This window comes from Equus asinus, chromosome X (genome assembly GCF_041296235.1).
Source record: "Equus asinus isolate D_3611 breed Donkey chromosome X, EquAss-T2T_v2, whole genome shotgun sequence".
Lineage (NCBI taxonomy): Eukaryota > Metazoa > Chordata > Mammalia > Perissodactyla > Equidae > Equus > Equus asinus.
This window is the reverse complement of record NC_091820.1, coordinates 39,175,769-39,202,464: the sequence shown is the minus strand read 5'-3', so window position 1 is coordinate 39,202,464 and position 26,696 is coordinate 39,175,769. Positions and strand designations below refer to the sequence as shown.

General features: G+C 47.6%; 2 protein-coding genes across 2 annotated transcripts; both read left to right on the top strand.

Moving 5' to 3' along the window:
* The first annotated feature begins 289 nt into the window (after positions 1-289).
* On the top strand, positions 290-7,949 carry GLOD5 (glyoxalase domain containing 5). The gene is made up of 4 exons (XM_014835270.3): positions 290-409; positions 3,379-3,516; positions 5,928-6,083; positions 7,613-7,949. Exons 1-4 carry the CDS (start codon positions 347-349, stop codon positions 7,736-7,738), a joined length of 483 nt encoding a protein of 160 aa, XP_014690756.1. The 5' UTR covers positions 290-346; the 3' UTR covers positions 7,739-7,949.
* Positions 7,950-16,267: 8,318 nt separating this feature from the next.
* On the top strand, positions 16,268-23,109 carry GATA1 (GATA binding protein 1). Its single transcript, XM_044763664.2, has 6 exons — positions 16,268-16,371; positions 19,991-20,229; positions 20,738-21,115; positions 21,222-21,367; positions 21,928-22,053; positions 22,592-23,109. Exons 2-6 carry the CDS (start codon positions 20,010-20,012, stop codon positions 22,961-22,963), a joined length of 1,242 nt encoding a protein of 413 aa, XP_044619599.1. The 5' UTR covers positions 16,268-16,371; positions 19,991-20,009; the 3' UTR covers positions 22,964-23,109.
* The last annotated feature ends 3,587 nt before the right edge of the window (positions 23,110-26,696 follow it).

The window sequence follows — 26,696 nt, the reverse complement described above, 5'->3', positions numbered from 1 at the left end:
AGGTGGCCGTCTGCGAGCCAGGAAGAGAGCCACCACTAGAACCTGATCATGCTGGCACCCTGATCTTGGACTTCTGGCCTCCAGAATTGTGAGAAAATAAATTTCTATTATTTAAGCCACCGTGTCTACAGTACTTTATCGTGGTGGTCTGAGCTGGCTAAGACACACCTTAAGCTTTTACTTTCAAGGCCCTGAACTTTATGTCAGAGTCCTTGTACTTGCACCGCCTACTTCTGTCACCACTAGCAGTCCTCAGTCCATGGCCCTCCCATTCCTGCCCCTTGATCTCCAGGCACAGAGCCAGAAGGTTGTCTACAGGCTCGAGGGCAAGGACACTTAGTCTGCCATGCTGTGCCGTCTGATATCCAGGCTGCCAGCCAGGATGTGGGGCAGGACTTCAGAGAAGCAGGTAAAAGGGGTGGCCCCTGGGGGCCTGGGGCACGGATGTTGGCACCTAGGCTGGGGATTCCCAGCAGGGGCCTGGTGACCTGCTTCCCTTCTATGTGGGTTATCCTGGGGTGCTGACATCCATTTTCCTATCCTTCTCTCTCTTTCTTCCTCTTTCATAGACAAGCAGAGGGCAGCAGAGGGACACGGAAATTCCCTGTGCTAACACACGGTCAGCCGTCAACATGTCTGCAGGAGTGGGCCTGGGCTGAGGGCTGGCTGCTCTGCTCCCTCAGGGTGGCTCAGGGGTGCCAGTTCAGCCAGGGACATCAGGATGGGGCCGTGTGGGGAGAGGCCAGGAAACACAGCATTGACCTTGAGGTTTGCCAGAAAAATTCCAGGGTTCCCTGGCACCTTGAAGAGGACATTGTAGAAAGATAGAAGCCTTCCTTGTGAAGGAGGCAGGAAGGAGGGTATTATCTTCTGGGTATTCCATGATATATATAGGGCTATTGTGAGGAATAAAATGGATTCTATTTTATATAGTGCTTAGAACAGGGCTTGGCACACAGTAAGCCCTATATGATTACTATGTCTTGATCATCATTTTATAAACCAGCCTCCCTAACTTGCCTCTGTACCATCTGGCCCTTGCCTTCCCCTCCTGCTCATGCCTCACTCACTCTTGAATTCTAAGGCACACTGGCCTTCTTCCTGTTCCTTAAGAAAGCCAGCCCTGTTCACCCTTGAATTTGCAAGGCTGGAGCTCCCCATCTGCAAAACAGGATCTGGGGAGTGAATCTGAGCCAGCAGGGTATTGGAAAATGGAAGGAATAGGTTGAGCTGGTTTCCAATAAACTATCAAAATGGGGGGTTCGAGTAAAGCAGTGCTTAGGGGAAATCTATAGCTCTAAATGCATAGATCAGAAAAGTTGAGGGGCCAGCCCCGTGGCCGAGTGGTTAAGTTCGTGCGCTCCGCTTTGGTGGCCCAGGGTTTCCGCGGTTCGGATCCTGGGCGCGGACATGGCACCACTCACTCATCAGGCCATGCTGAGGTGGCATCCCACATGCCACAACTAGAAGGACGCACAACTAAAGATACACAACTATGCACTGGGGGGCTTTGGGGAGATAAAGGAAAAATAAAAAAATCTTTAAAAAAAAAAAAAGAAAAGTTGAAAATCAATGACCTGAGCTTCCCTATCAAGAAGCTGGAAAAGGGACAGCAAATTGAATCCTAAGAAAGTAAAAGGAAAGAAATTACAAAGATAAGAGCAGAAACTGGTGAAAGAGAAAGCATTGGAGAAAATTGACAATGTCAAAAATTGGTTCTTCGAACAGATTAATAAAATATTAATTTCCTCTCAAGCAACTAAGAAGAAAAATATAAATTGCCAATACCAGGAATTAAAAGGCGGTGCTATTACAGATCCTATAGACGCTAAAAGGTTAATAAGATTTTTTTTAACATACAACTATATTTTCAATGGAGCACAAATGTCAGTCATTTTCTCATTCTACTGCCTCTGTGTCCCTGTAGATCTTCTGTATCCATGAGGACAGCAGAACTCAGCAACTTTGCTAATGCCTCCTCCACTCATGAAAATAGAACAGCACAGGATTTTTTTTAGCTGGGGCTCAGTGAAATCAATTGTTCAAAATATAATGGTTTGAATGGAATTGAACACAGAGGAATGGAACAGAATAAAATAGTATAGGGTGAAATGGAATGGAATAGAATGGAATGGAATGGAATAGAATAGAATAGAATAGAACAGAATAGAATAGGATAGAAGTTAGACTGTGTGCCAGGCACAGGGCCTAATCGTTGTAGTAGATATCCGCTAATTGAACAAATATTATTGAACATCTACTAGTTGTTTGGGACATAGTGGGGAACAAAACAGAGAGAAATCTCTGTCCTCATGAAGCTTATATTCTAGTCAGATATTAGCATGTGCAAAAGGCCCTGAGGCTAAAGGTACAAGGATGGCCCTTATGAGGAATAGGCAAAAGGACAATGTGGCTTGGAGTTCAAGACCAATTGATGAGGCTATAGAGATTGGGGATCATGGTAGGGAGTCTGGATTTTAACAGGATGACCACAACATCATCATCATCAACTCTTATAGCACTTGCTATGTGTCGGGTATTGTTCTAAGCCCTTAAAAATACAACTCTTTTTTTAAAAAATACAACTCTTTTTTAAAAAATGTTCACAAAAGTCCTATAAGATATATATAAAATCATGCCCATTTTACAGAAGGGGAAACCAAGGCACAGAGAGATTAATTAAATGTCAGTCTGGCTCCAGAGTCTGTTGTTTCAACCACTCTGCTACCTGTAGTGCCAGATCACAGGCACCTTATAATCCTGTGGTAGATGTAATGTAAATATACAAATTACCGTAGAATGCAAATCAAGAGAAAGATCTCATGGGAAGTGTGCTGAGGCCAGGAAATGGGTGGGGTGCCCTCTCACTGGGTGTCAAGGTGGATCTGTAAACACACATGCCCAGAAACATTTATTTCATCTGAGATGCTCCCTTCTTATCCTGTCCTCTGTGATCATAGCTTCAGAGTGGGAAAGGAGGGAACTGGGTTAAACTGGCCAAAGGAGGGCTTGTACTCCTAGGGCTGAGACTCCTCTGCGTCTTGTCATTTCTTGCAAAAGAGATGAATTCCAGCTTGGGGAGAACAAAGGAGGGTTCTGTCTTGGTCTCCATTTCCCTTATCTTCATCTCTATCCCTCTGGAAGGAGAAATAGAACAAGACAACAGTGGAGAGTGGTCATGGCAGATACACAGACTCTTGTGAATCCACACATGGGCAATAAGACTCTACTGAAGAGTCCTCCCAGAACTTCCCCTTTGAAATGGGGGTGAGGAGGAAGTATACTCATTGAGAAGGTGAAGAGAGGTGAGGAGAAAGAAACACAGGAAACATGGGTGCGACCAATGGCAACGTGATCTCTTCTAACTTTTTTTTTTAGTCATGGAGGGACACCAGTCAGACCCCTTCCCCATGTCTTATCCATAGACTTGACCACATCGTGATGACAGTAAAGAGCATCAAAGATACCACCATGTTTTATTCCAAGATCCTGGGCATGGAGGTCATGACTTTCAAGGTAATCACTTCCCCAAATGCCAAACTGCAGGTGGAATAAAATTTGATTATAATACTTTAAAAAATAACCTAACTCCAAAAGAAAAAAAAAAAAACTACAGGAAACCTGTGAGAAAAATTAAAAGGATTAAGGGAGGGGTTTCCAAACTCTGAATAGTGGAACTTCCAGAGAGAGAATGGAGAAAATTACCATAGAAATAATGCAAGAGAACTTTCTAGTTTTTATATGGAAAGGGTTGACTGAGTATCTAGCACATCAATACTTAGGTATGTTCTTGTGAAATGATAAAACATGAAAGTGAAAATGAAGATCCTAAGGTCTTTTAGAGAGGATAAAAAGAAAAGTAGTTCAACTACAAAGGGAAAAGAAATATGCAGCTATCAGATTTCCCAAGAGTCACATTAGAGACTAGAAGACAATAGAAGAACACCTTCAAGATTCTGAGGAAAAAAATTCAATCTAGAATTCTATGTCCAACCAAACTATTAATCAAGGTGAGTGCAGAATAAAACATTCTTAGACATAAAAAGGCTCAGAAATTCTGCCCACTTGCTTTGAAAGTTAAGAGTATGCTACATCAAAATGAATGATTAAGCCAGGAATAAGGAAGACATTGACATTAGGACACAGTGGATCCCAAGAGGAAGATCCTAGAAAGATACCTAGAAAACAATCAGTCCAGTTTGGAATAGGAGAAAGAAAGGTCCCAAACAAGAGAGATCCAAGGAAAAAAGGAGGTTTCCAGAGATTGAATACTTTCCTTGAGAATTGGAATAACTTCAAAAGTGGAAAAAGCAGAGACATTTAATATGTCTTAAATTGAAAGGGCCCATGAAATGGCAAACAGGGTAAAAATTTAAAAACTAATATGGAATGCTATGCACAACAATAGAATTATGCAACATCAGATTGGATGTATACACAGCAAGACGATCAGGTCTTAAAAAGATCATACTGAGTGAAAAGTGAAGAAATAGGACCAGGTCTACAGCATGGTAGCGTTAACAACTTACGTACACAAAACAATAATACACTTTCTATGATAACTTACGAAAACCAAAGGATGCACATCATACATGTTATAATGGTTGCCTAGGGAGGGGATAGGAATGGAGAATGGAGATAAAAAGAATAAATACACAAATAAAACTAGAGAGGGGCCTTGCATGGGCCAATGGTGACAATGAGGCATATGATGCCTCAATTCTCTGTCCCTGGACACATTGGAGTGAAATTGCAGTACATCTAGGATCAAGAAAAGTCCTAAAAGCTTCAGGAGTGGAGGGTGGATGTATCACCTGCAAAAGGATGAAAAACAAATTAACATCAGATTTCTTATCAGCAACACCAGATTCAGGAAGACAACGAAGCAACATATTTAAAAAGCTGTCGGAAAATAACCTGCAACCTCAAGTTCTATACTCAGCCCCACTATCATTCAAGTGAAATAAAGTTGTTTTCTGATAGAATGGATGTGGTATCAACCATGGTAATATAAAAAAAATATAAAAATGATGAAAGCAATGGCGGAAGTTGAGAGGCACAGGAGACGGAGGCAACATGAAGAGAAGGAGAGTAGGGCCAATGAAATACTAGCTGTAGTTCATCTATCGAAACATAAAGATGCAAGTGGGTTATTTAAAAATTGTAAAGGAACCAAAAGAGGAACTAAAAATGATGTGGAATTCTATTGGGAGGGGTAGTCATGTGGATAAGCTAAATTCTCATTTATCCTAGCAGAGAGAGGAGAGAAAATGTCTAAAGTTGCTAAATCAAGAAATAGTGGCACATCATTTAGGGACTGTGTTGGGAAGCACATAGGAGAAAACTCAACTACCAGTGGGTTAAATAAGATAGTTTTCTTTTTCTCTCATTTATCAACCAGTCCAGAGGAAGGCTGTCAGGGTTGGGGCAATGGCTGGGAAGAAGGAGGAAGTGAATGGGCAAAAAGTGCCAGCTCAGTGGGGCGGGGAGGTTCCCAGAAGCCCCACCCACAACCTCCACTGACATCTCATTGTCCAGTCAGTCTTCTCTGGCCTCCCAGCAAGGAACGCTGGGAAATGTAGGTTTTTAAAGCTGGGTGCACAATTGACCCCACTGAAATTTGGATTGTGTTTATAAGAAAAAAGGAAGAAATGTATATTAAGTAGACAAATTGCTGTCTCTGCCATAGATAGTATAAACATATTCTTTGGAGATATGGAAATAATTTCCAGAAGAAATAAACACAAACACACACACTGAAACCAGTTGCCTCTAGGGAATGAGACTGGAGTGGAGCAAGAGGCTGTTGTTTTTCATCAAAAGCCCTGTTCTTTTTCTTAACCTTGTTGAGGTAAGTAGGGGGTGGGGGGATTGCCTCACAGTCATCTTGGAGGTTGAGTTCTAGGTTGTCTTCTCTTCGTCAATAGGGAGACCGGAAAGCACTGTGTTTTGGAGACCAGAAGTTTAACCTCCACGAGGTGGGAAAGGAATTTGAACCCAAAGCTGCTCACCCAGTTCCTGGTTCCCTAGACATATGTCTGATCACAGAGGCACCCTTGGAGGAAGTAGTCCGGCACCTCCAGGTGAGCTGGACCTCCAGTCTTTTGGAGACAGCTGCTGCGGACGCAGTGGAAACAGAAGCATGAGCCAGGGAGGTCTTCCTCAAACTTCAGACACAACAGGTTTTGTCATAGCTAGATAATGCCTATATACAATTGTTTACTTATTATTTTTATTGACATAGTTTTTTTCACATAAACAAATGTATTTTAAGTTTTTTTAAAGATTGGCACCTGAGCTAACATCTGTTGCCAATCTTCTTTTTTTCTTCTTCTTCTCCTCAAGACCCCCACTACATAGTTGTATATCCTAGTTGTAGGTCCTTCTGGCTCTGCTATGTGGGACGCTGCCTCAGCATGGCCTGATGTGTGGTGCTAGGTCTGCACCCAGGATTCCAATCGGCAAAACCCTGGGCTGCTGCAGCAAAGTGCATGAACTTAGGCACTTGGTCACAGGGCCAGCCCCAAACAAATGTATTTCAAAAGGAAACTTTAGGGCCGGCCCCGTGGCCGAGCGGTTAAGTTCTCGCGCTCTGCTTCGGTGGCCCAGGGTTTCGCCAATTCTAATCCTGGGCCCGGACATGGCACCACTCATCAGGCCATGCTGAGGTGGTGTCCCACGTACCACAACTAGAAGGACTCACAACTAAAATATATACAACTATGTACTGGGGTGCTTTGGGGAGAAAAAGGAAAAATAAAATCTTCAAAAAAATTTTTAAAAAAGGAAACTTTACATCACCCTTATAAAAAAATTATACCTGAATTCTTTTTACATATATACACTTATATAAAAAGAAAATGTTCAACCAAGTAAATGAAAAACCCATTATATCTTGGCACAAAGGGAAGGTAACTGTAAAAACAAACAGCTATAAAAGCATCACAATGTCATTAGATTCTAGTCACTTCCGTTCCCCGAACTCTCTGGGCCTGACATTCCAAAGTGAGAGTTGGCAAGTGGTTAAGGAGGTACTAAGGACTTCTTAGCATCCACCAGAGACTTTCCTCTTGGTATAATCAGAAGGATTGAAAGAGGAACGAAGAGGGAATGATTTCTGATTCACTCTTATTTAATTTTATGTCCCTGTAACACTTAAAATGATTTCATGTAAAGAGGTCATCAGGTCTCCTTTTGGAAAAACAGATCGAGGTCTTGAATATATTCTGTGTAAATATCCTAGACTCCTTCTTTGGAAAGTATCAGTGAAAAAGTCTGGTTTAGAAGTAAAGTGGGGAAAGCATAGGGGTTAAGAGTGTGGACTTTGGCTCAGACTGCCTGGGTTTGTATTCTGACTCTGTCACTTACTAGATAATACTAGGTACTTTTATTGTCCCCATTTTACAGATGAGGAAACTGAGGTACAGAGCAGTTAGGTACTCTGCCCAAGGCCATACAGTTAGTAAGTGGCTGGAGCACAATAAGGGAGGGGAGAATGGTAGGAGATGAGGTCAGAAAGATACAGGGGTCTTCCAGGCCACTGTAAGGAATTAAATTTTGGTCTCACACATGGACTGTGATGAGTGACTTTTGCCTTCTCCTCCCACTTCAGGCTTGTGATGTCCCCATTGAGGAGGGTCCAGTCCCCAGAACGGGGGCAAAAGGGCCTATTATGTCCATCTACTTCCGAGACCCTGACAGAAACCTGATTGAAGTGTCCAACTATATCTCTCCCTGATTGAGGCTAGCCCTCCTCCATTCTCTTCCCTGTGATGTTGCCCTCTCCCTTCCTTCCTGAAAACCCTTGCCCAGGCCCACAGACCTCCAAGGACTGAGGATGTAGGCACTTCAAACATTGTGCTGGGGAGACCTGAGATGGGTTTGGGACCAAACCTACATGTCTGAATGTCCTCCATTAAAGCTGCCCCAATAAATTAATAACCTCTCAATATGAGCGCTTCGTTATTATTGTCTTGGCATTATGCATGAGTGTTGGTCTAGGGTGTGAGGTCTCAGAGCTGCTTGGGGGTCAGTGACCAGAGTATGATACCTCTAAGAACCAAATCAAGGGTCATCCCCTTGGGATTCAAGGCCCTTGACAGATTTCTCCTTGTCAGTGAGCCTACCTTTTTTCATCCTTTTGGAACTCGCCTCACTCCTTCCAAGTGCTGTCTGCTGTTTCCTCCACCCCATAGGCTTCACTGAACCCCAAGATCTCTATGATTCACATGGGACCTTCAAGGATTAGCCCAGATGATACTACCTCCTTCTGGAGTGCCTTTTCTGGTCTTACACCCAGGGCATGTGACACTTTCTACCTTTGGATCTGGTAGGTCCAGACTCATCTCAACTGAGGCTCAGCTCCTGACAGAATAGACGGGACAAGGACAAATTTTCTCTGTTTCTGTCCTCTCCTCTCACCACACCTTTCACTCATTCAGTCAACTAATAAACATATATTGAGCACCCACTGTGTGCTTGCCCCCGTGCCAAGCATTGGAGAGACAGTGTTGAACAGAAGAGATAAGCATATTTATGTTTGTGGAGCTGCCATTCTAAAGGGAGAGATACAAAATAAATAAAATTAAGTAAGGAAAAATTAAGTATGTCAGAGGATGATATATGCTTTGGAGAAAAAGAAAACATGGAAAAAGAGAGAACACAGATAAAAATTGCTGAGATGATTTCCAATGTGTAATGGGATGGTCAGGGAAAACCTCACTGAGGAAGAGACATTTGAGCACAGATCTGAAGCGATGAGGGAGGGAGCCGCACTGATAGCTGGAGGAAGAGCATTCCAGGCTGAGAGAACAGCTAACGCAAAGGCCCTGAAGCATGAATGTGCCTGGTGCGTGTGAGGAACAGCGAGGAGGCCAGTGCTGCAGGAGCAGAGTGAGTGAGAGGGAGCAGGAGGAGGTGAGATGGGAGAGGAGGTGGAGACACATTGTGTAGGGCCTCCTGGACCATGGAGAGGGCTCTGGCTTTTACTCTGTGTGAGAGGGGAGCCATGGGAGGGTCAGGGTCATGAACAGAGGAGGGCTGTGATCTGCATAGGATTTAACAGGTTCCCTCTGGCTGCTGGGAGGAAAATAGGCCATAGGGGTGAGGGTGGAAGCAGGAGGACCGTGAGGAGGAGGCTATTGCAGTGGTCCAGGCCAGCCGATGCTGGCAGGGGAGGTGACAAAAAGTGCTTAGATTCCAGAGAGACTTTGAAAACAGAGAGTTCACCATGAGAGAAAGTGTCAACTAGAGAAGAGGCTCATAGGCATTTAGAGTTCTGAAACAAGAGGAAGAACCAGCAAATGAGGCAGGCAAAGAGGGAGAGAAGGGTACAGCTTCCTGAGTGAATGAGTGATGGATGAAGGAGCATGTGTGAGAGTCTCTTTGAGGTGATGGAGCCCCTAGTCTTGCGGACGCTGTCTCTAAACGGTCTCCAGATGGTAGTTCAGCCATTCCCTCTGAGTGAACCCCAGGGAGCCCCCAAAATGCTGGGAATAGAGGATGTGTAAGGATGTGAGTTTCAGCATGTGAAAGGCTTTGCCAAAAGCTGTAGCAGGTTTTCTGCTTATTTTTAAAAGAGCTTGCCTTGGGCCCAGATGTTATATGCCTGGAGATAAATGATTTACAGAAAGAAGGAAGGGAGGGAGGAAGGGAGGGAGGGAGGGAGGAAGGAAGGGAGGAAGGAAGGAAGCAAGGAAGGAAGGAAGGGAGGGAGGGAGGGAGGAAGAGAGGGCAGCAGATGGGTGGATGAATGAATGGGTAGGTGGATGGGTGGATGGACAGATGGGTGGATGGGTAGATAGATAGGTAGATGGACTGATATCCCCTGCCCCCAGAGAAACTCTTTCATGTAGGTGCACAGAGAGAAGAATATGAATTTGTAAATTGCAGTTTTGCTATAATAGGGAAAAGACTGGAAATAACCCAAATGTCCATCAACAGATAAATGGTTAAACAAACTATAGTATATCCATTACATGGAATACTACTCAACAATAAAAGGAATGAATTTATGAGGCCAGCACTGCTTGACATCAAAACCAAAGACATTACAACAAAAGAAAACTACAGACCGATATCTCTTATGAATATAGATGCAAAAATCTTCAACGAAATACTAGTAAATAGAATTCAGCAACATATAAAAGGATTATATGCCATGACCAAGTGGAATTTATTCTAAGATTGCAAGATTGGCTCAACGTACAAAAATCAATCAACGTAACATACCATATTAATGAAACAAAGGACAAAAATCACATGACCTTCTCAAAAGATGCAGAGAAAGCATTTGACAAAATTCAACAGCCTTTCCTGATAAAAACACACAACGAACTAGGAATAGAAGAGAACTTCCTCAACCTGATAAAGGGCAACTACAAAAATCTACAGCTAACATCATATTTAATGGTGAAAGACTGAAAACTTTCTCTCAAAGATCAGGAACAAGTCAAGGATGTCCCCTCTCACCACTTCTATTCAATATTGTACTGGAGGTTCTAGCCAGTGTACGTAGGCAAGAAAAAAAATAAAAGGCATCCATATTGGAAAGAAAGAAGTAAAACTATTTCTATTTGCAGATGACATGATCTTGTACACAGAAAACTTTAAGGAACCCACAACAAAGTAATTTGTATAAGCTCAGCAAGGCTTCAAGATACAAGATCATAGAAAACCTAACTGTATTTCTATACACTAACAATGAAAAACCCAAACATGAAAGAAAAAATTCCACTTATAATAGCATCAAAAAAAGTACTTAGTAATAAATTTAACAAAAGATGGGCAAGACTTGTACACTGAAAACTACAAAACATTGTTCAAAGAAATTAAAGATCTAAATAAATGAAAAGACATCACATGTTCATGGATTGAAGACTTTATGGTGTCAAGATGTCAATATTCTCCACATTGATCTACAGATTTAATGCAATCTTTATCAGAATCCTAGCTTGCTTCTTTTCAGAAATGGACAAACTGTTCCTAAAATTCATATGGAAATTCTAGGGACCCAGAATAGTTACAACAATCTTGAAAAAGAAATACAGAGTTGGAGGACTCATACTTCTCAATTTAAAAACTTACAACATAGCTACAGTAATCAAGACTGTGTGGTACTGGCATAAAAACAGATATACAGATCAATGGAATAGAATTGAGAGTCCAGAAATAAACCCATACATTATGGGCAGTTGATTTTTGACAAGTGTGCCAAGACAATTCAATGGGGGAAAGAACAGTCTTTTCAATAAATGGTGCTGAGACAGCTGGATATACACACGCAAAAGAATTAAATTGAACCTCTACTTCATACCATATACAAAAGTTAACTCAAAATGAATCAAAGACCTAAATGTAAGAGCTAAAACAATAAAACTTTCAGTAGAAAATATAGGCAGAAATCTTCATGACCTTGGATGAGGCAATGGTTTCTTAGATATGACATCTAAAACATAAGCAAACAAATAAAAAAAAAGATAAATTGGACTTCATCAAAACTAAAAGCTTTTGCGCTTTAAAAGACATTCTCAAGAAAATGAAGAGACAGCTCACAAATAGGAGAAAAAATTCGCAAATCACATATCTATACAAGTCTAGCATAGCGAATATATGAAGAACTCTTACAACAATAAAAACACAAATAAGGGAATCAAAAAAGGGTAAAGGATTTGAATAGACATTTCTCTAAAGAAGATATACAAATGGCCACAAAAGCACATGAAAAGATGTTCAACATTAGCAGTCATTAGGGGAATGCAGATCAAAACCACAATGAGACACCACATCACACCCACTAGGATGGCTAGAATCGAAAAGAGGGACAACATCAAGTGTTGGAGAGAATGTGCATAAATTGGAAGGCTTATACAGCTGCTGTGGAGAACACTTTTGCAGTTCCTCAAAAAGTTAAACACAGAATTACCATATGACCCCACAATTCCATTTCTAAATATATATCCAAGAGAACTGAAAACATAGGTCCACATAAAAACTTTTACATGAATGTTCATAGCAGCATTATTCATGATAGCCAAAAATGTTCATTAATCGAATGGATGGACAAGCATAATGTAGAATGTTCATACACTGGAATATTATTCAGCCATAAAAAGGAATGAAGTACTTAGATCCATGCTACAACATGAATAAACCTTGAAAACTTTATGTAAAGTGGAAGAAGCCAGTCACAAAAGGCCACGTATTGTATGACTCCATTTATATGAAATGTCCAGAATAGCCAAATCTATGAGACAGAAAGTAGATTAGCAGTTGCCAGGGATTTGGGGGAGGCAGAAATGCAATGGGGACTGACTATTAATGGGTACAGGGCTTCTTTTTGGGGCAATGAAAATGTTCTGGAATTGGATAGTGGTGATGGTTGCACAACCTTGTGAATAGAGTAACCACTGAAATGTACACTTTAAAAAGGCAAATTTTATGGTATGTGAATTACATCTCAATAAAAAAAGGATGAACTATTGAACACACAACAACCTGGTTGAATATCACAGACTGTATGTGGAACAAAAGAGGCATACACTATATGATTCCATTTATATTAAATTCAAAAACAGGTCCAAAACCCCCAGTATCATGTGTTGTTTGTGGGTACACATATATGTAGCAATGAAATAAAAATACTCATGAAAAAGATAAACACCAAACTCAAGGTAGTGGAAAGAGAGAAGGGAATGGAATTGGTGCAAGGACTACAACTGTACCTGTAATATTACATTTCTTTTAAAAAGAATCTGAAGTAAATAAGGCAAAATATGTGTTTTGACAAAGGGGAATACTCATCATAGTATCCTTTATACTTTTCTTTTAAAAAACAAAACAATTTGGTTCTGAGGCACATGTTTGACTCCTTAGCCGGGTTTGGTGGACGTTTCTCTCAGGGCTATTGACACTGAGGGAACTCGGGCTCCTTCCCAGACCTGGTGGACTCCATAGTCTGGTACAGGCACAAACAGTCCAAATACCATGGGCTTGGACCAAGCTCTGGAACACCAGAAGATGCTGGGAGGGAGGGAACCAGTCAGGGAAGGCTTCCCGGAAGAGAGGACTGTCGGGGCTGAGTCTCAAATGGAGGCCTGACAGAGAGGACGCTGACCCAGACACCCCACCCCCACCCCTCCCGTGCCCTCGTCGGTCTCCCCCAAAGCCTGGCCTGGCCCCGCCGATTCCCTTATCTGCCCACTCCCAGCTGCCTCCCTGCTGGCTGAACTGTCGCCGCAGACTTCTGGGCCTGTGCCCCCTCCACCGGGATGGGGGAGGGAATGGGGTGAGGCCTGGCCTCAGAGCCTCAGGGTTTTGGCTCTTGATGGAGGCAGGGTTCTGAGGCCCCCACTCCCCCTCCACTCTTTACTTCCCTTCCTGAGCCCTCTCTCTGCTCTAGTTATGAAGAAATGGCCTGTGAGTCCAGCGGCCAAACCCTTGTCTGAGATATGCCTCCAGCCTGCCCTTGCAGAGGAGGACAGATTTCTCTACCTCGCTCCGACATTGCACCCGTGGTTTCTAATAATAACAATGAGGAGGGTTACCATTACAGAGTTCACCATTTATGGTGTGCCAGGCACGCCCTGTGTTCAGTGGCTGCTCAACAACATTCGATGTAGGTTCTGTGCTTGTACCCATTTTCCAGGCAAAGAAACCAAGGTTCAGAGGGTGGCTTGCCTAGGAATCACGCAGCAAATCAGTGTCAGAGCTGAGACAAGAACCCAGGGCCTTGGACGAACATCTTCATTTCTCTGCGCCTACACCCAGCCTGGGAGATGGGGGCAATTATGCACACTTACATCACAAGGACCTGGTGAGAATGGGATAAAATCACGCATGGAGAGCACTTAGCACAGTGCCTGGGGTGGCTCAGCAAACAATGCTGCTGTTGCTACTAATGTAATATTAGTGCTGGTTAAAGTATCAGTATCAGAATTAGTATCAGCACTGTCATCATTATTGTTGTTGACAGAATTCAATGAACAATTCTTAGTTTTAGAATTGGTATCACTATTAATAATAGTTCTGGTGTTAGATTAGAATTAGTTATTAGCATGACTATCACTATTAAAATTATATTGGTGCTAGTATCTAATAATATTAGAACTAATATTAGTATTAGTACCTAGACTTAGTATTGGTGTTGGTGTCAGCATGTTATAAGCATTAGTACTAGAATTAGTAGTAGTGCTAGTAAAAAAGGGCCAGTACTAGCCCTCGTATACAGTAGGCACTCAGTAAATAAATAACAATACATAACATTTATTGAGATTTCAGATTCAAGTGAGTTAAAATCACTTACTGGATTAAATCTCATTTAGTCACCCCAATCACCCTATGGAGTAGCCACTATTATTACCCCAACTTTACAGATGAGGAACTGAGGTCCAGAGGGGAATGTAACTTGCCCAAAGCCACATGGTCACAGGGTGGTTAGGGCGGTCTATAAATGAGGGTGGGCTAGCTCCAGAGTGGATGTCCTGAAACCACTGCCACTGAAGTTGGAAGTCTTTGTCCTTGTTCTTACTGATGAGAGCTTGGCAGTGGGTGTGGCACACAGCAGGAGCTCAATAATTGCAAAGTCATGGCCTTGCTCTCTTCCCTCCTCAAATCTCCCATTTTGTATATAAGGACACTGAGGCCCAAGGAGGGTAAGAGGAGGATGGTAAACTCCCTCTGGAGTGGGTCCGTGGGTGAGCAGACTCCACTGACTCAGGGCCTCATCCTGGCCCTCTGCCCTTGGTGGGTCTCTGTCTTCCCATCTGTAGAATGGGTGGTCAGGAGAGCTCCCTATCCCAGGGAGTCCTGGGGCCAAGACTGGGTAGTCTTACACCTGCCTTATGGGATCCCAAGTTGGACACCTTCTGTGTGCGTGTACGTCCAATGATTTCACACAGAGAAAGTGCTCAGAACAGGCCTGGTATGGTCTATGGCAGCATCAGACACTGGTTGTTGTCACTGTTGTTACTATGCGGGGGAGGCAGGACAGGGAAAGAAGGTGGGGACTGAGGTGCAGAGGCCCAGCAACTCTCTGGAGGTCCCTCTCAGCAGGTTGAGGGCAGAGCCACAGGCCACATGGGTCCACATCAATCCAAACCCCCCCATTCCACCCACCCCAGCACCACCTCCCACCTGGGGTCTCATGGACTTCCTCTTGGACTCTGAATATCTGTCTCTGTCCCCCTCTCTACAACATCATCTTTGTTTCCCTCCTCAGTTTCTCCACACCTGTCCTTGGCTTCTGTCATTTTCAGGCTTTATCTTTCCCCTTCTGTCCATCTCCGTCTGTCTCCATTCTCTTTGCCTCTCTCTGTATCTGTCTTTAACTGTGTCTCTCTTTTCTTTCTGTGCCCTCTGCCTCCTTCCAGCTCTGTGTCTCTTTCTGTCTCTGTTTATCTCTTTGTATCTCTCCATTTCCATCTATCTCTGTTTCTGTCTGTCTCTCTGCCTCTCTCCCTTCTCTATCCCTTCAATTCTCCTTCCCTTCCCTGACTCTATCCCACTCCTCAAGGACCCACAGAGGAACCAACCCCCGGTCCCATCTGTTTCCCGCCTCCAAAGAAGCATGGCGGGCAAGAAGTTGAGGCCACTGTCCCTGGGTGCCCCCCAGCCCCGCCCCCCATCCCAAGACAGCCAGTTACCGCGGAGCCAACAGCCACCGTGGCCTCCATCTGATAAGACTTATCTGCTGCCCCAGGGCAGGCCGGAGCTGGCGTAAGCCCCAGTGGGGTGCTGAGTGACTGTGCCCCTGCCTTTTCGCGCCAGCCCTGGCCTGGCCCTGGGGCTGAGCCTGGGTCGTCAAGATGTCCCATGGGCTCTAGTTCAAATCTCACCGAACTTCTTTGAGCCTCATTCTTCTCACCTGCAAAATGGGTATAGTCACATCCCTCCTCTCCCTGTGGCCAGAAAGACTCAAATACATAAGAGCCCAGCCTGCACCCTGCACCTGGCCCAGCACACAGTAGGGGCTTTACAAGCACTCACTGAATAGCCCAGCGGAGTCATGAAATCATATATGCTATTTTCATTTTAGCTTGGCCTCAGCCCATTTTGTTTGGTTGGACACTGAAGTCCACAGGAGCCCAAGTCAAACAGGGTCCAAGAATCCACAGTGTGGGCAGGTGGGTGGGAGAAAGGCTCCCCACTGCCCAAGAGGTGCCCCACCAGCAGGGGGCCCGCCCCCTCCCCTAGCCCGCCCCACCCACTGGGGCACCAGCCACTCCCTGGGGAGGAGGGAGGAGGGAGAGGGGAGGGAGGGAGGGAAGGAGGAAGGGAGCCTCAAAGGCCAAGGCCAGCCAGGACACCCCCTGGGATCACACTGAGCTCGCCACATCCCTAAAGCAGCTGAACCCTCCGCACCAACCAGCCCAGGTCAGTCTCAGCTCCCCAAGAGTCCCCAGCAAGGCAAACTCTGGGCCTACTGCCCCTTATCTTAAGGCTACTCCCCTGGCCTGCTCCAGCTCCCCAACCCACCTTTGGTCTCCAAAGTGTCTACCACCCCTGAATTCCTTGACAGCTCCTCCAGACCATCTCTGTCTTTCTAACCCTCATCTCTAGCCCAAATATACCCCCTAAACCCCACCTCTCTCCGCTCTGACTCCCATCAACTCCTTCCAAGATATCTACGTTCCCCGGATCCCTTAACTCTGCTCCCCATACCCCATCTCTGCCCCCTAAACATGCCTTCATCCCCCCAAATCCTATCTTTGCCCCGAATCTGACTCTCACTCATCTGAAGTTGTCTGTTTCCAAGTTCTCTCCAAAAGCTCATTTTTGCTCCCTCACACCTGTCTGCTCCCCAAGCCCTTGTCTGTTCCACATCTTTATCTCTGCCCCAAATTCTCTCTCTGACCCCCGAAACCAGTCTCTGGCCTGCCAAACTCTAGCTCCATCCTCTTACCCCCTCTCTGCCTCTCAAACCCATATTTGTTCCCTGTGACTTCTCTCTGACCCCCCCAAACCATTTCTCTCCCTCAACTCCTTGTCTGTGCACCAAAATGTCTGTCACTCCAAACGCCAAGTCTACTCCTCCATATCATTCTGCCAAATGAATCCTCATGTCTGCCTTCCCTAAACCCCATCTCAGCTCCAAAATATGTCTCTGTCCCCCAAATCTCTTCTCTAGCCCCAAATATTTCTCCCCTCCATCTCGGTTCTCAAACTCCTCCTGTGTTCTCATAACCCATCTCTAATCATCAGACACATTTCTGCCTGTCCAAATCCATCTTTGACCCCTAAACTCCATCTCTGCTCCAGCAAAACCCTTAGACCCCCAAAATTTGCCACGACCTTCAGAATCCATCTCTGAGCCCCAAACTACATCTTTAACTTCTCAACTTTATCTCTGATCCCCAACCTTGTCTCTGCTTACCTAACCTATTTTTGATCCCAAAATATGACCTTTCAAGGTTGTCTCTGCTCCTTAAACCCCATATCTGCTTCCCCCAAACTCCATAGCTATACCCCAAACCCCTTCCTGACTTTTCAACCCCCTAGCTGGCCCTCAAACTCTACCTCAAACCTTTCTGAGACCCATCTGCCCCCAGACCCGATCTCTGCTCCCATCGGTCCTGAGGGACCCTCCCTTGAGGGCTGGGATAGGGATGTTACCTGGGGTGAGGGGCTGGGTCGAGGGAGAGTTGAGGGTGCCAGCCTGCTGCTTGCCGCCGTTGGGGCAGCACTTACTCTAGTGGGGCAGCTGATAAGAAGCTTTCATATCCCCCAGCCTCGAGATAAACTTTATCTCTGTCCGGAGAGTGATAACTGGGGGTGGGGGGGCTGGGTCCCTGCCATGGGAGGGGTGGTCAGCCCCAGACCCAGCAAGGTGTGAGGTGCAGGGACAGGAGCTCGGGGGTGCAGTGGGGCTGGAGGGAGATTATGGGGAGTGAGGTAAGGATGAGGGGGTAAAGGAAGAGAGGTGATAGAAACAAAAAGAGCAGGACACACACAGGGAGACAGAGAGAGCGGGGGAGAAAAAGAGACAGAGACATGAAGAGAGAGAAAGGAGAAACAGAAAGCAACTCAAAGAAAGAGTAAGAGAAACAGGAGAGAGAGGGAGACCCAGGGAGAGAAAAGGAGAATGAGACAGGAACACAGAGAGAGAGATACTCACAGACAGAAAGAATCATGGAGAGACAGAGCGGGAAGAGATGGAAAGGTAGGTTTGAAGATGGCTTTCTACTCTATCTCTGTCACTCAACTCTACAGACAAGGAAACTGAGGCCTTCAGATTCACAGGGCAAGTCAGGGGCAGGGGTAGGTTTCCTGGCTCCTTATCCAGGACTGTGTGCAGTGGGGTATGGTCAGGGATATGGGAATAGTAAGAGAGACATGGAAATAAGGCCAGAGTGCCCAGAGAAAGAGAGAGGGAAGAGACAAACAAGCAGAAAGAGACAGAGTGGGAGAGATGTAGAGATGTTCAGAGAGATATAAGTAGAGAGGGAGAGAGAAGAGAAACAGAAAGAGAAAAAAAGAGAGATAAATACAGAGAGAGATAATCAAAGAGACAGACATGGAAAGACAGAGAAATGGAGGGGAAACAAATTAGACATTCAAAAAAGCACATAAAGAGAGGGCAAGATACATCATGGTAGCATAGAAAAATGAGAGAGAAATACAGAGAGCCAGACTTCAGAAAAAAGAGTGTCAGGGAAAAAGAGACGCAGGGAGACAGAGAGGTAGAGACAAAGACACACACAGGGAAGAACAGAGGCAAAAGGGCAGAGACCAAGCTGCCATCTCATAGGTGTGAGCTCGGCCTGTCACTACCTCCTATCTGGCAAATGGGGAAACTGAGGCCTGGGGATGGTGGGGACTGAAGGAACCCAAAAGCAGAAGTATGGCAGACCTCCCCACGGGAGAGGGTGTGGGTAGAGGGAACATCTCCCACCTGTCCCCCTCCTCAGAGGAAGCCAGTGGCCTTCGGGTGATTTCAAAAGTTGGGCGGGGATGGCAGAGATAAGCAGTGAGAGGTACTGACCTCCCCCCCCCCCCCGCCCCCGCCAGGGAGCAGAGAGGAACTGAGGGGGCCCTCTGTCTGCAGACCCAATGGGGGGGGGTGAGTCAAGCCGGAAACCATGGGGTTTCTTAGAGTCAGAAGTCAAGATGCAACAGATAGGGATGAAGTTGGGGAGCACACAGGAGGGTGAACCCCAAGGTCCTGAGGGGTGACTAACGGGTTCAAGGGACTCTGGTTCTGCACTCCAGCCCAGCCCCTCAGACTCCTCTAGAGGGAGCAGGGAGGGGGGATGGGGCAGGAGGAGAAGAGGAGGAAGTGGTGGAGAAAAAGAGAAAATGAGGAGAGGGAGAAAGAGATGAGCAGAAAGGGAGGGAGAGGAGGATGAAGAAAAAGGAGGAGGGGAGAGAAGAGGGAAGGGGAAAAGATGAGAGGAGAAGAGAAGAGGAGGATGGGGAGGAAAGAGGAGTGGAGGAGGAGATATAGAAAAGGGAAGAGGGAGAGAATGTGGCTGAGAAAAGAAGAGGGGAGAGGAGCAGAAGGGGGACCAGGGAGAGAGGAGGAAGGGGAATGGGAGAGGAAGAGGAGGAGGGGAAGAAGAGGGAGGAGGGAGGGAAGGGGGACGAAGGGGGAGTGGAAAGAGGAAGAATAGGGGGAAGAGGAGAGGAGGAGATAGAAGGGAAGTTGAGTGAGAGAAGGAAGAGATGGAAGGGAGAAGGAAGAGGAGGCAGGGAGGAGAAGAAAGACAAATGGGGCAAGAAGGGGAGGAGGGTGGAGAAGAAGGAAGGAGGGGGAGGATGGAGAGTGAGAGGAGGGAGAGGAAAATGAGGGAAGGATGAAGGAGTGGGAAGGGAGGAGAGAGAGAAAGAGGAGGGGAGAGGAGAGAAGGAGGAGGAGGCTACTAGGGAGGTGGAAAGGAGAGACATGGAGACTGAGGGACGGAGCAGGAGTAGGGAGAAAGGAGGGAAGAGGAGGGGAGTGGAGAGGGGAGCAGAGGAGGGTTTCTGTGTCTGAGTACCCCTCCTGTCCTCACAGGTCAAACCCCAGAGGCCCCATGGAGTTCTCTAGCCTGGGGGCCCTGGGGACCTCTGAGCCCTTGCCCCAGTTTGTGGACCCTGCCCTGGTGTCCTCGCCACCAGAGTCGGGGGTCTTCTTCCCTTCTGGGCCTGAGGGCTTGGATGCAGCAGCCTCCTCCACTGCCCCCAGCACCGCCACGGCTGCAGCTGCCGCACTGGCCTACTACAGGGATGCTGAGGCCTACAGACACTCCCCAGGTAACTCCTCTGGGTGGCTGTCTTAGCACCAGCTCCATGCTGTTGGGGTTGCCATGGAGACCCTTAGCTAGGGCAGAATCCCACTAGGAGGTCATCTTGAAAATAGCTGGAAGCCTTCACATGGCTGTGCTGACCACTTCCCCTAGTTAAGTCTAGACCTGGGAAAGCCAAAGCTCCTCAACCTGCCGTATTGGGGTAGCCATATTGGGAAGCAACGTTGGAAGAAGGTGGTGGTAGCCCTAGTTGTCAAGTGATCCATCAGGCTCCAAATCCCAACAGTCATCCTCAAAGCCCATTTGGAAATGGGTGTAGGTTACTGGAGTTGCCCAAGTGACCAGTGGGGCTCAGGATCCAAGAGTCACCCAATGGCCAGCAGCTGTTCTAGTCACTTGTTCTAGAAACTTGGCCACTGTGTTGGGGCTGTTGGGCACCACAGCACCCTGAAAGCAGAATGGCTTTAGACTGTTCTCTTTTTTCCTCCTTCCCTCCCATACCCACCCCCCAATAGTCTTTCAGGTCTACCCATTGCTCAACTGTATGGAGGGGATCCCAGGGGGCTCACCCTACGCCAGCTGGGCCTATGGCAAGACCGGGCTCTACCCTGCCTCGACTGTGTGCCCTACCCGTGAGGACTCCCCACCCCAGGCTCCAGAAGATCCAGATGGGAAAGGTGGCAGCAGCTTCCTGGAGACCTTAAAGACAGAGCGGCTGAGTCCGGACCTCTTGACGCTGGGGCCTGCACTGCCTTCATCAATCCCTGTTTCCAGCAGTGCCTATGGAGGCCCTGACTTTTCCAGTACCTTCTTTTCTCCCACTGGGAGCCCCCTCAATCCAGCGGCCTATCCCTCCCCCAAACTTCGTGGAACCCTGCCCCTGGCCCCCTGTGGTGAGGTCCTCAAAAAGGGACAGGGAGGTTGAGGTGGGGGAAGGGGGAGTCCAAGACAAAGCTGAGCTGAGCCTGGCTCCCCCTTCACCTCTCTCCACCCCACCAGAGGCCAGGGAGTGTGTGAACTGCGGAGCCACAGCCACTCCACTCTGGCGGCGGGACAGGACAGGCCACTACCTGTGCAACGCCTGTGGCCTCTATCACAAGATGAATGGGCAGAACAGGCCCCTCATCCGGCCCAAGAAGCGCCTGGTAAGACCCCAGACCTGCCTCCCCTTACCCAGGACCTGCTGTTCTCACTCTGCACAGGGATCCCTGTCCTCATAGCATACAGAAGCCCTGTCTTCATGCTCTACAAGAACTCCCACCACCCCTTCCCCATCCATACAGGAACCCAGCTTTGTACAGGAATGCCTATCCTCAACCTGCCCTTATAGGCTGCAAGCAGGAACCACATCCCCTCCCTGCACCGCAGTTTTCATCCTCAGCTTCACACTGGGATGACTTCAAAACCTCTGGGGCCTGGGGCCCTATCCTAGATGTATTGATTTAATAGCTCTGGGGTGCTGCCTGGGCATCAGCATTATTTTTAACTCCCCAAGTGATTCCAAGGTTTGGCCAAAGTTGGGAACCACTGATGTAGTCCTCCACACAATACCAAAAACCCTTATCCCAGCCAGGAGGCCCTGTCCTCATCCCATACAGAACCCACAGTCCCCGCCCTGTAGAGGAAGCCCTGCCTTCAAGCTGACCCTCACCTCTTGGCCCTCTACCCCTCAGTGCACTGATCCCCACGTTCTCTCTTCCCTCAGATTGTTAGCAAACGGGCAGGTACCCAGTGCACCAACTGCCAGACAACCACCACCACACTGTGGCGGAGAAATGCCAGTGGGGATCCTGTGTGCAATGCCTGCGGCCTCTACTACAAGCTACACCAGGTGCTCCCTGCCCCCTCCTCTTCTCCCCAGTCCCACACCATGCTTCCCTCCTCCTCATGCTCCTGTTTCACCCCAAACTCACTTCCCCTCGTAACCCTCCCTCTCTTCTCCTTTTTCTCTTCTCCATCTGTTATTCTCATGCTCTCCTCCTCCATTCCCCCTCCACTATCCCCACCCCTCCTCCTCCAATCCTTCATCTCCTTTCTCCCTTCCACTCCCTCTCTTATCACTCCTTCTTGCTCCTGTCTCCCTCCTCCATCTCTGTCTCCTTCCTCCTCTCCTCCAGCCATCAGCTAACTTCCACTCCCCTGCTCTAGACAGGGGACAGCTCTTATTAGCCTTGGAGGCTTTCCCAAGCTCAGGGCCTCACGACTTTGGGATTCCCTAGGACAATACCTGTGCCAAACCCTGGGCATGCTCCCCTAGTCCTTGAACCAATTCCCTATTCTTAAGAAGTGGGGTGGAGAGGGTGTCCCTGGTCAAGACACAGAGGCAAAGGTCTGGAGTTGGGAAACACCCATGGCCTCCCTTTCTGCAGGTGAACCGACCACTGACCATGAGGAAGGATGGTATTCAGACTCGAAACCGCAAGGCATCTGGAAAAGGGAAAAAGAAACGGGGGTCAAGTCTGGGAGGTACAGGAGCAGCTGAAGGACCAGCTGGCGGCTTCATGGTGGTGGCTGGGGGCAGCGGCAGTGGGAATTGTGGGGAGGTGGCCTCAGGCTTGACACTGGGCCCCCCCAGTGCTGCCCATCTCTACCAAGGCCTCGGCCCCGTGGTGCTGTCAGGGCCTGTTAGCCACCTCATGCCTTTCCCGGGACCCCTGCTGGGTTCACCCACAGGCTCCTTCCCCACAGGCCCCACGCCTCCCACCACCACCACCACTGTGGTGGCTCCACTCAGCTCATGAGAGCACAGAACATGGCCTCGGGGTAGGGGTATTGTCCCTCTCCTCTTGTAGCCAGCAATCTATACAACCCACCTTCTGGGCCCCAGACACCCCCTGGCCTGGACCATCAAAGCTTTTGTAAAATAAAACCACCGAAGTCCTGAAACTGGGGGTGTGAGTTTGTGTGGGACTGAATAAAGAGCAGTGGTAGGTGGGGTGTGTATCAGTGTCTGTGACTTTTTGAGGGAGTGTATGGCAGCAATGTATGACTGTGTGAGTGAGATGGGGCATATCTGGCACTCCACAACTGTGGGCTATGATGTGGGATTGTAACAGTAGACATGAAACTGCATGTGACAGCATCCAGGTTGTATGAGACGGCATGTGTATCCACACATCCTGGTGAGAGACAGTGTGGGAGTGGCTGATCACACTGCCTGGTTGTGACTGTGAGAGTGAGGTTGTGTGAGAGGGGGTGTGTGACACCAGGTGGCTGAGAAGGACAGGGCACAGGTGACTGTATGAGAGGGTGTGGAAGTGTGTGTGTGACAGCACGTGCTGAGGAAACGTGAGGGGTTGTGTTTGCGTGAATGTGCGCCACTTGGGGTGATCTGTGAGGCAGTATGACAGCATATGTGCTGGGCACAGAATTTGATCCATAAACATTTCTAGAATGTTGAAAAAGAACTGTGACAGTGTGTGAAGCATAACAGTGTGACCATGAGGGTCTGCATGTCAGGATGTCTTTGTGGGCCTGGTAACAGCAGTATTTCTATGCAAGTCTGTGTGGGGGCACATATCATGTGGCATGTGCCATGTCAGGGTGTCTCTGAGTGGCTGACAATGTGAGCAGCTCGGTGCAACTTGTTTGTGGAGGCGTCAACACGTATAGTTTCAGTTGGCATAAGTTAGGGACCCTCTTCCAAGGGACAAAAGACAAGTTCAGGCCAGGAAGTGGGGGAAGGGGGGGACTGGAATAGTAGCCGTCCAGAAGGTCAGAAGGCCAGTGCGGGACTGTGGGGCTGTCCGGGGCCTTCCTGTCACCCATTTCTTATCTCTCTCAGCCCAGCTCAGCCTGTAGCCCTGTGGGAAATGGTAGAGAACCAAAGAGGGAGATTAGGAGGACAAAATAACCTCTGGGGGTGATATTTAGACCCCGTAGGTGGGGGAGCTCCCCACAGTGCCAACTCCCTGCCCAACACACCTACTTACCTGGGTGAACTGCTCCCCTTAAAGCAGAATCTGTTCTTCCATTGAACAAACCCTTACAGAGGAGCCTGCACTGAGTCAGGTGACCTCCTAAACCAGACAGGTTAAGTGGCTCAGCCTCATAGCTGGTGGCACGGGGCAAGCCAGGCTCCACAGCTTAGCCTCCACGCTACCCAGCAGCTCCCAACAGCAAGCAGCGCCATTTACTGGGTGCTCACTGTGGGTCAGCAATGGCTGGGAGGCTTCAGTTGCTTTAGTTCATGAACACCTGGAAAAAAGGCAGAGGAAAGTATATTCATATTCATTTTCCTCATGAAAAAGTAACGCTCAGAACCGATGAGTAACTTGCCCTGACCACACTGAATTTAAGGAGTGGATTTTGGATTGGTGGCACCACCCCAAAGTGAGTCTTGCTCATACTTAATTGGGCTGCTTCTCCCCTAGAGCCCCAGAGATGTGGACTACAGGCCCACGCCTCCTGAGTGTAGTGGGTAAGCAGCTGTCCTCGACAGAAAACCACTCCTTCAGCTAGTTGCCACACTAGCCCACTGCAGAATCACAGTAGGCCATGCTCATTACAGGGATTGTCCAGAACTGCCCCGGCCCTCTGAAAGCCTCCTGCCTGGCTGCCCCACAGAACTCCAGCCCCCACACCCTGTAGGAGCCCTTGTCTTCACCTTGCACAAGAACCCCTCTCAGAATCTGGGGTGGAAATGTGCCTGGCCCCACCTTGTTCAGGAACCCCGGTCCTCGCCCCCTAGAAGAACAGCTGTCCTAGCCTGGTATAGGAACCTAGCGCTGGAACTCTTAAGGGAACCCTTTCTCTAATTATCAACAGAAAACCCATCCTGACCCTGGACAGGAACACCAGCCCTCACCTTGGATAGGAGGAACCCCTGTCCTCCCATGGCATGGGAATCTCGGCCTTACTCTGGTTAGGAATCTCTGAACTCACATTAAGGAAGCCCCTGCACCACTCCTTACAGAAATGCCTGTCCTGAGCCTCTTCTGAGCCTCAATCTCTCTATAGAAACTTTGTCTTGACCGCAGACAGGACATCTCTGTCCTCACACTGTACTGGAGCCGTGTCCTCCAGGTAACACTTTAAAAACACTTCACTCACAGGGGCTGGCCCCGTGGCTGAGTGGTTAAGTTCGCGCGCTCCGCTGCAGGTGGCCCAGTGTTTCGTTGGTTCAAATCCTGGGCACGGACATGGCACTGCTCATCAAGCCACGCTGAGGCAGCGTCCCACATGCCACAACTAGAAAGACCCACAATGAAGAATATACAACTATGTACCGGGGGGCTTGGGAGAAAAAGGGAAAAAATAAAAAAAATCTTTAAAAAAAAAACACTTCACTCATGATAAAATCTAGTTCTGAACCACTGACCTGGCTCTTTCTGCAGAAATCCCTGTCCTCAGTCTCTTTAGGAACCCTGATTGAGAGTAGAAGCTCTTGCCTCCATTGTTGACAATGACCCCCAACGTGACTGTGCACAACAAACCCTGGATCTCACCCTACCCCATGGAGTCCACAGGAGCTCAAGATCCAACTCTCAACATAAACCTCAGTCTGGAACCTAAATAGAAAACCCTTTCCTGACCCTGTGTCAGGGACATCTGTCCTGACTCTGCTTTAAGCTTTGATCTCATCCTATACAGGCATCTGTGCCTCATCTGGCACAGGATCCCCTGCCCAGATGTAGTACAGGGCTCCCAACTTTCATCCTGTGTTAGCTCCATGGCCCTGACCTCTATGGGAAGCCTTGCCTACAACTGTACTGCAACACCTGACTGGTCTCTCAACAGAAATCCTTAACTTGACTCATTTACGGGAATCTATGACCTAATCTTTTACAGGAACTCCTAACCTTGCTCTCTGGAAACACTCTCCTGACCCTGCAGGGGAAGCCCTGAGGTGATTCTCTATGACAGCCCTTGCCCTGGCCTCGTCCCAGAAGCCCCATCCTTGCCCTGTCCAGAAGCCACTGTCCTGACCCAACAGAAGAAACGCTAATCTGAATCTCTGAAGGTAACAGTGTCCTACCTCTGCACAGGATCTTTGTCCTGACTCTGCATGGGACCACCCTCTGAGTCCCAGCAGGAAACTGTGTCCTGAGCTGATACAGAAAACCCTGCTCTCACACTCAATGGGAACCTTTGACTCTTGAGAAGCATCCAACATAGAAACACCTGCACTGTATAGGAACCTCTGCTATGACCTTGTTAAATAACCCCTAACCTGAATCACTATGATCACCTGTCCTGAACCTGCATAAGCACCCTTGACCTAACCCTTAACAGGTCACTTGATCTGTCTCCAGGAACCTAGCTCTGATCCTATACAGAAATACCTGGCCTGAGTGATCCTCTGGCCTGACCCTCTACAGAAAACCACTCTCCTGGCCTCTAAAGGAACATGTAATCTTAATCTGCACAAGAAAAAAACGCCTTCACACCCTTCCCTCTCGATCTACAATGTCTCTAACCCTCATATTTTCCTACAAACCAGCCTGACCAGGTAATAGAACCATTCTCCTGAGC

Bases quoted from the DNA above. Each gene is read 5' to 3' on its own strand.
- GLOD5 (XM_014835270.3), top strand. From the start codon at position 347: ATGCTGTGCCGTCTGATATCCAGGCTGCCAGCCAGGATGTGGGGCAGG. The intron at 3,517-5,927 runs GTAATCACTTCC...CTTCGTCAATAG, and splicing joins TGGAGGTCATGACTTTCAAG to GGAGACCGGAAAGCACTGTG. The intron at 6,084-7,612 runs GTGAGCTGGACC...CTCCCACTTCAG, and splicing joins AAGTAGTCCGGCACCTCCAG to GCTTGTGATGTCCCCATTGA.
- GATA1 (XM_044763664.2), top strand. From the start codon at position 20,010: ATGGAGTTCTCTAGCCTGGGGGCCCTGGGGACCTCTGAGCCCTTGCCC. The intron at 21,116-21,221 runs GTGAGGTCCTCA...CCACCCCACCAG, and splicing joins CCTGCCCCTGGCCCCCTGTG to AGGCCAGGGAGTGTGTGAAC. The intron at 21,368-21,927 runs GTAAGACCCCAG...CTCTTCCCTCAG, and splicing joins TCCGGCCCAAGAAGCGCCTG to ATTGTTAGCAAACGGGCAGG.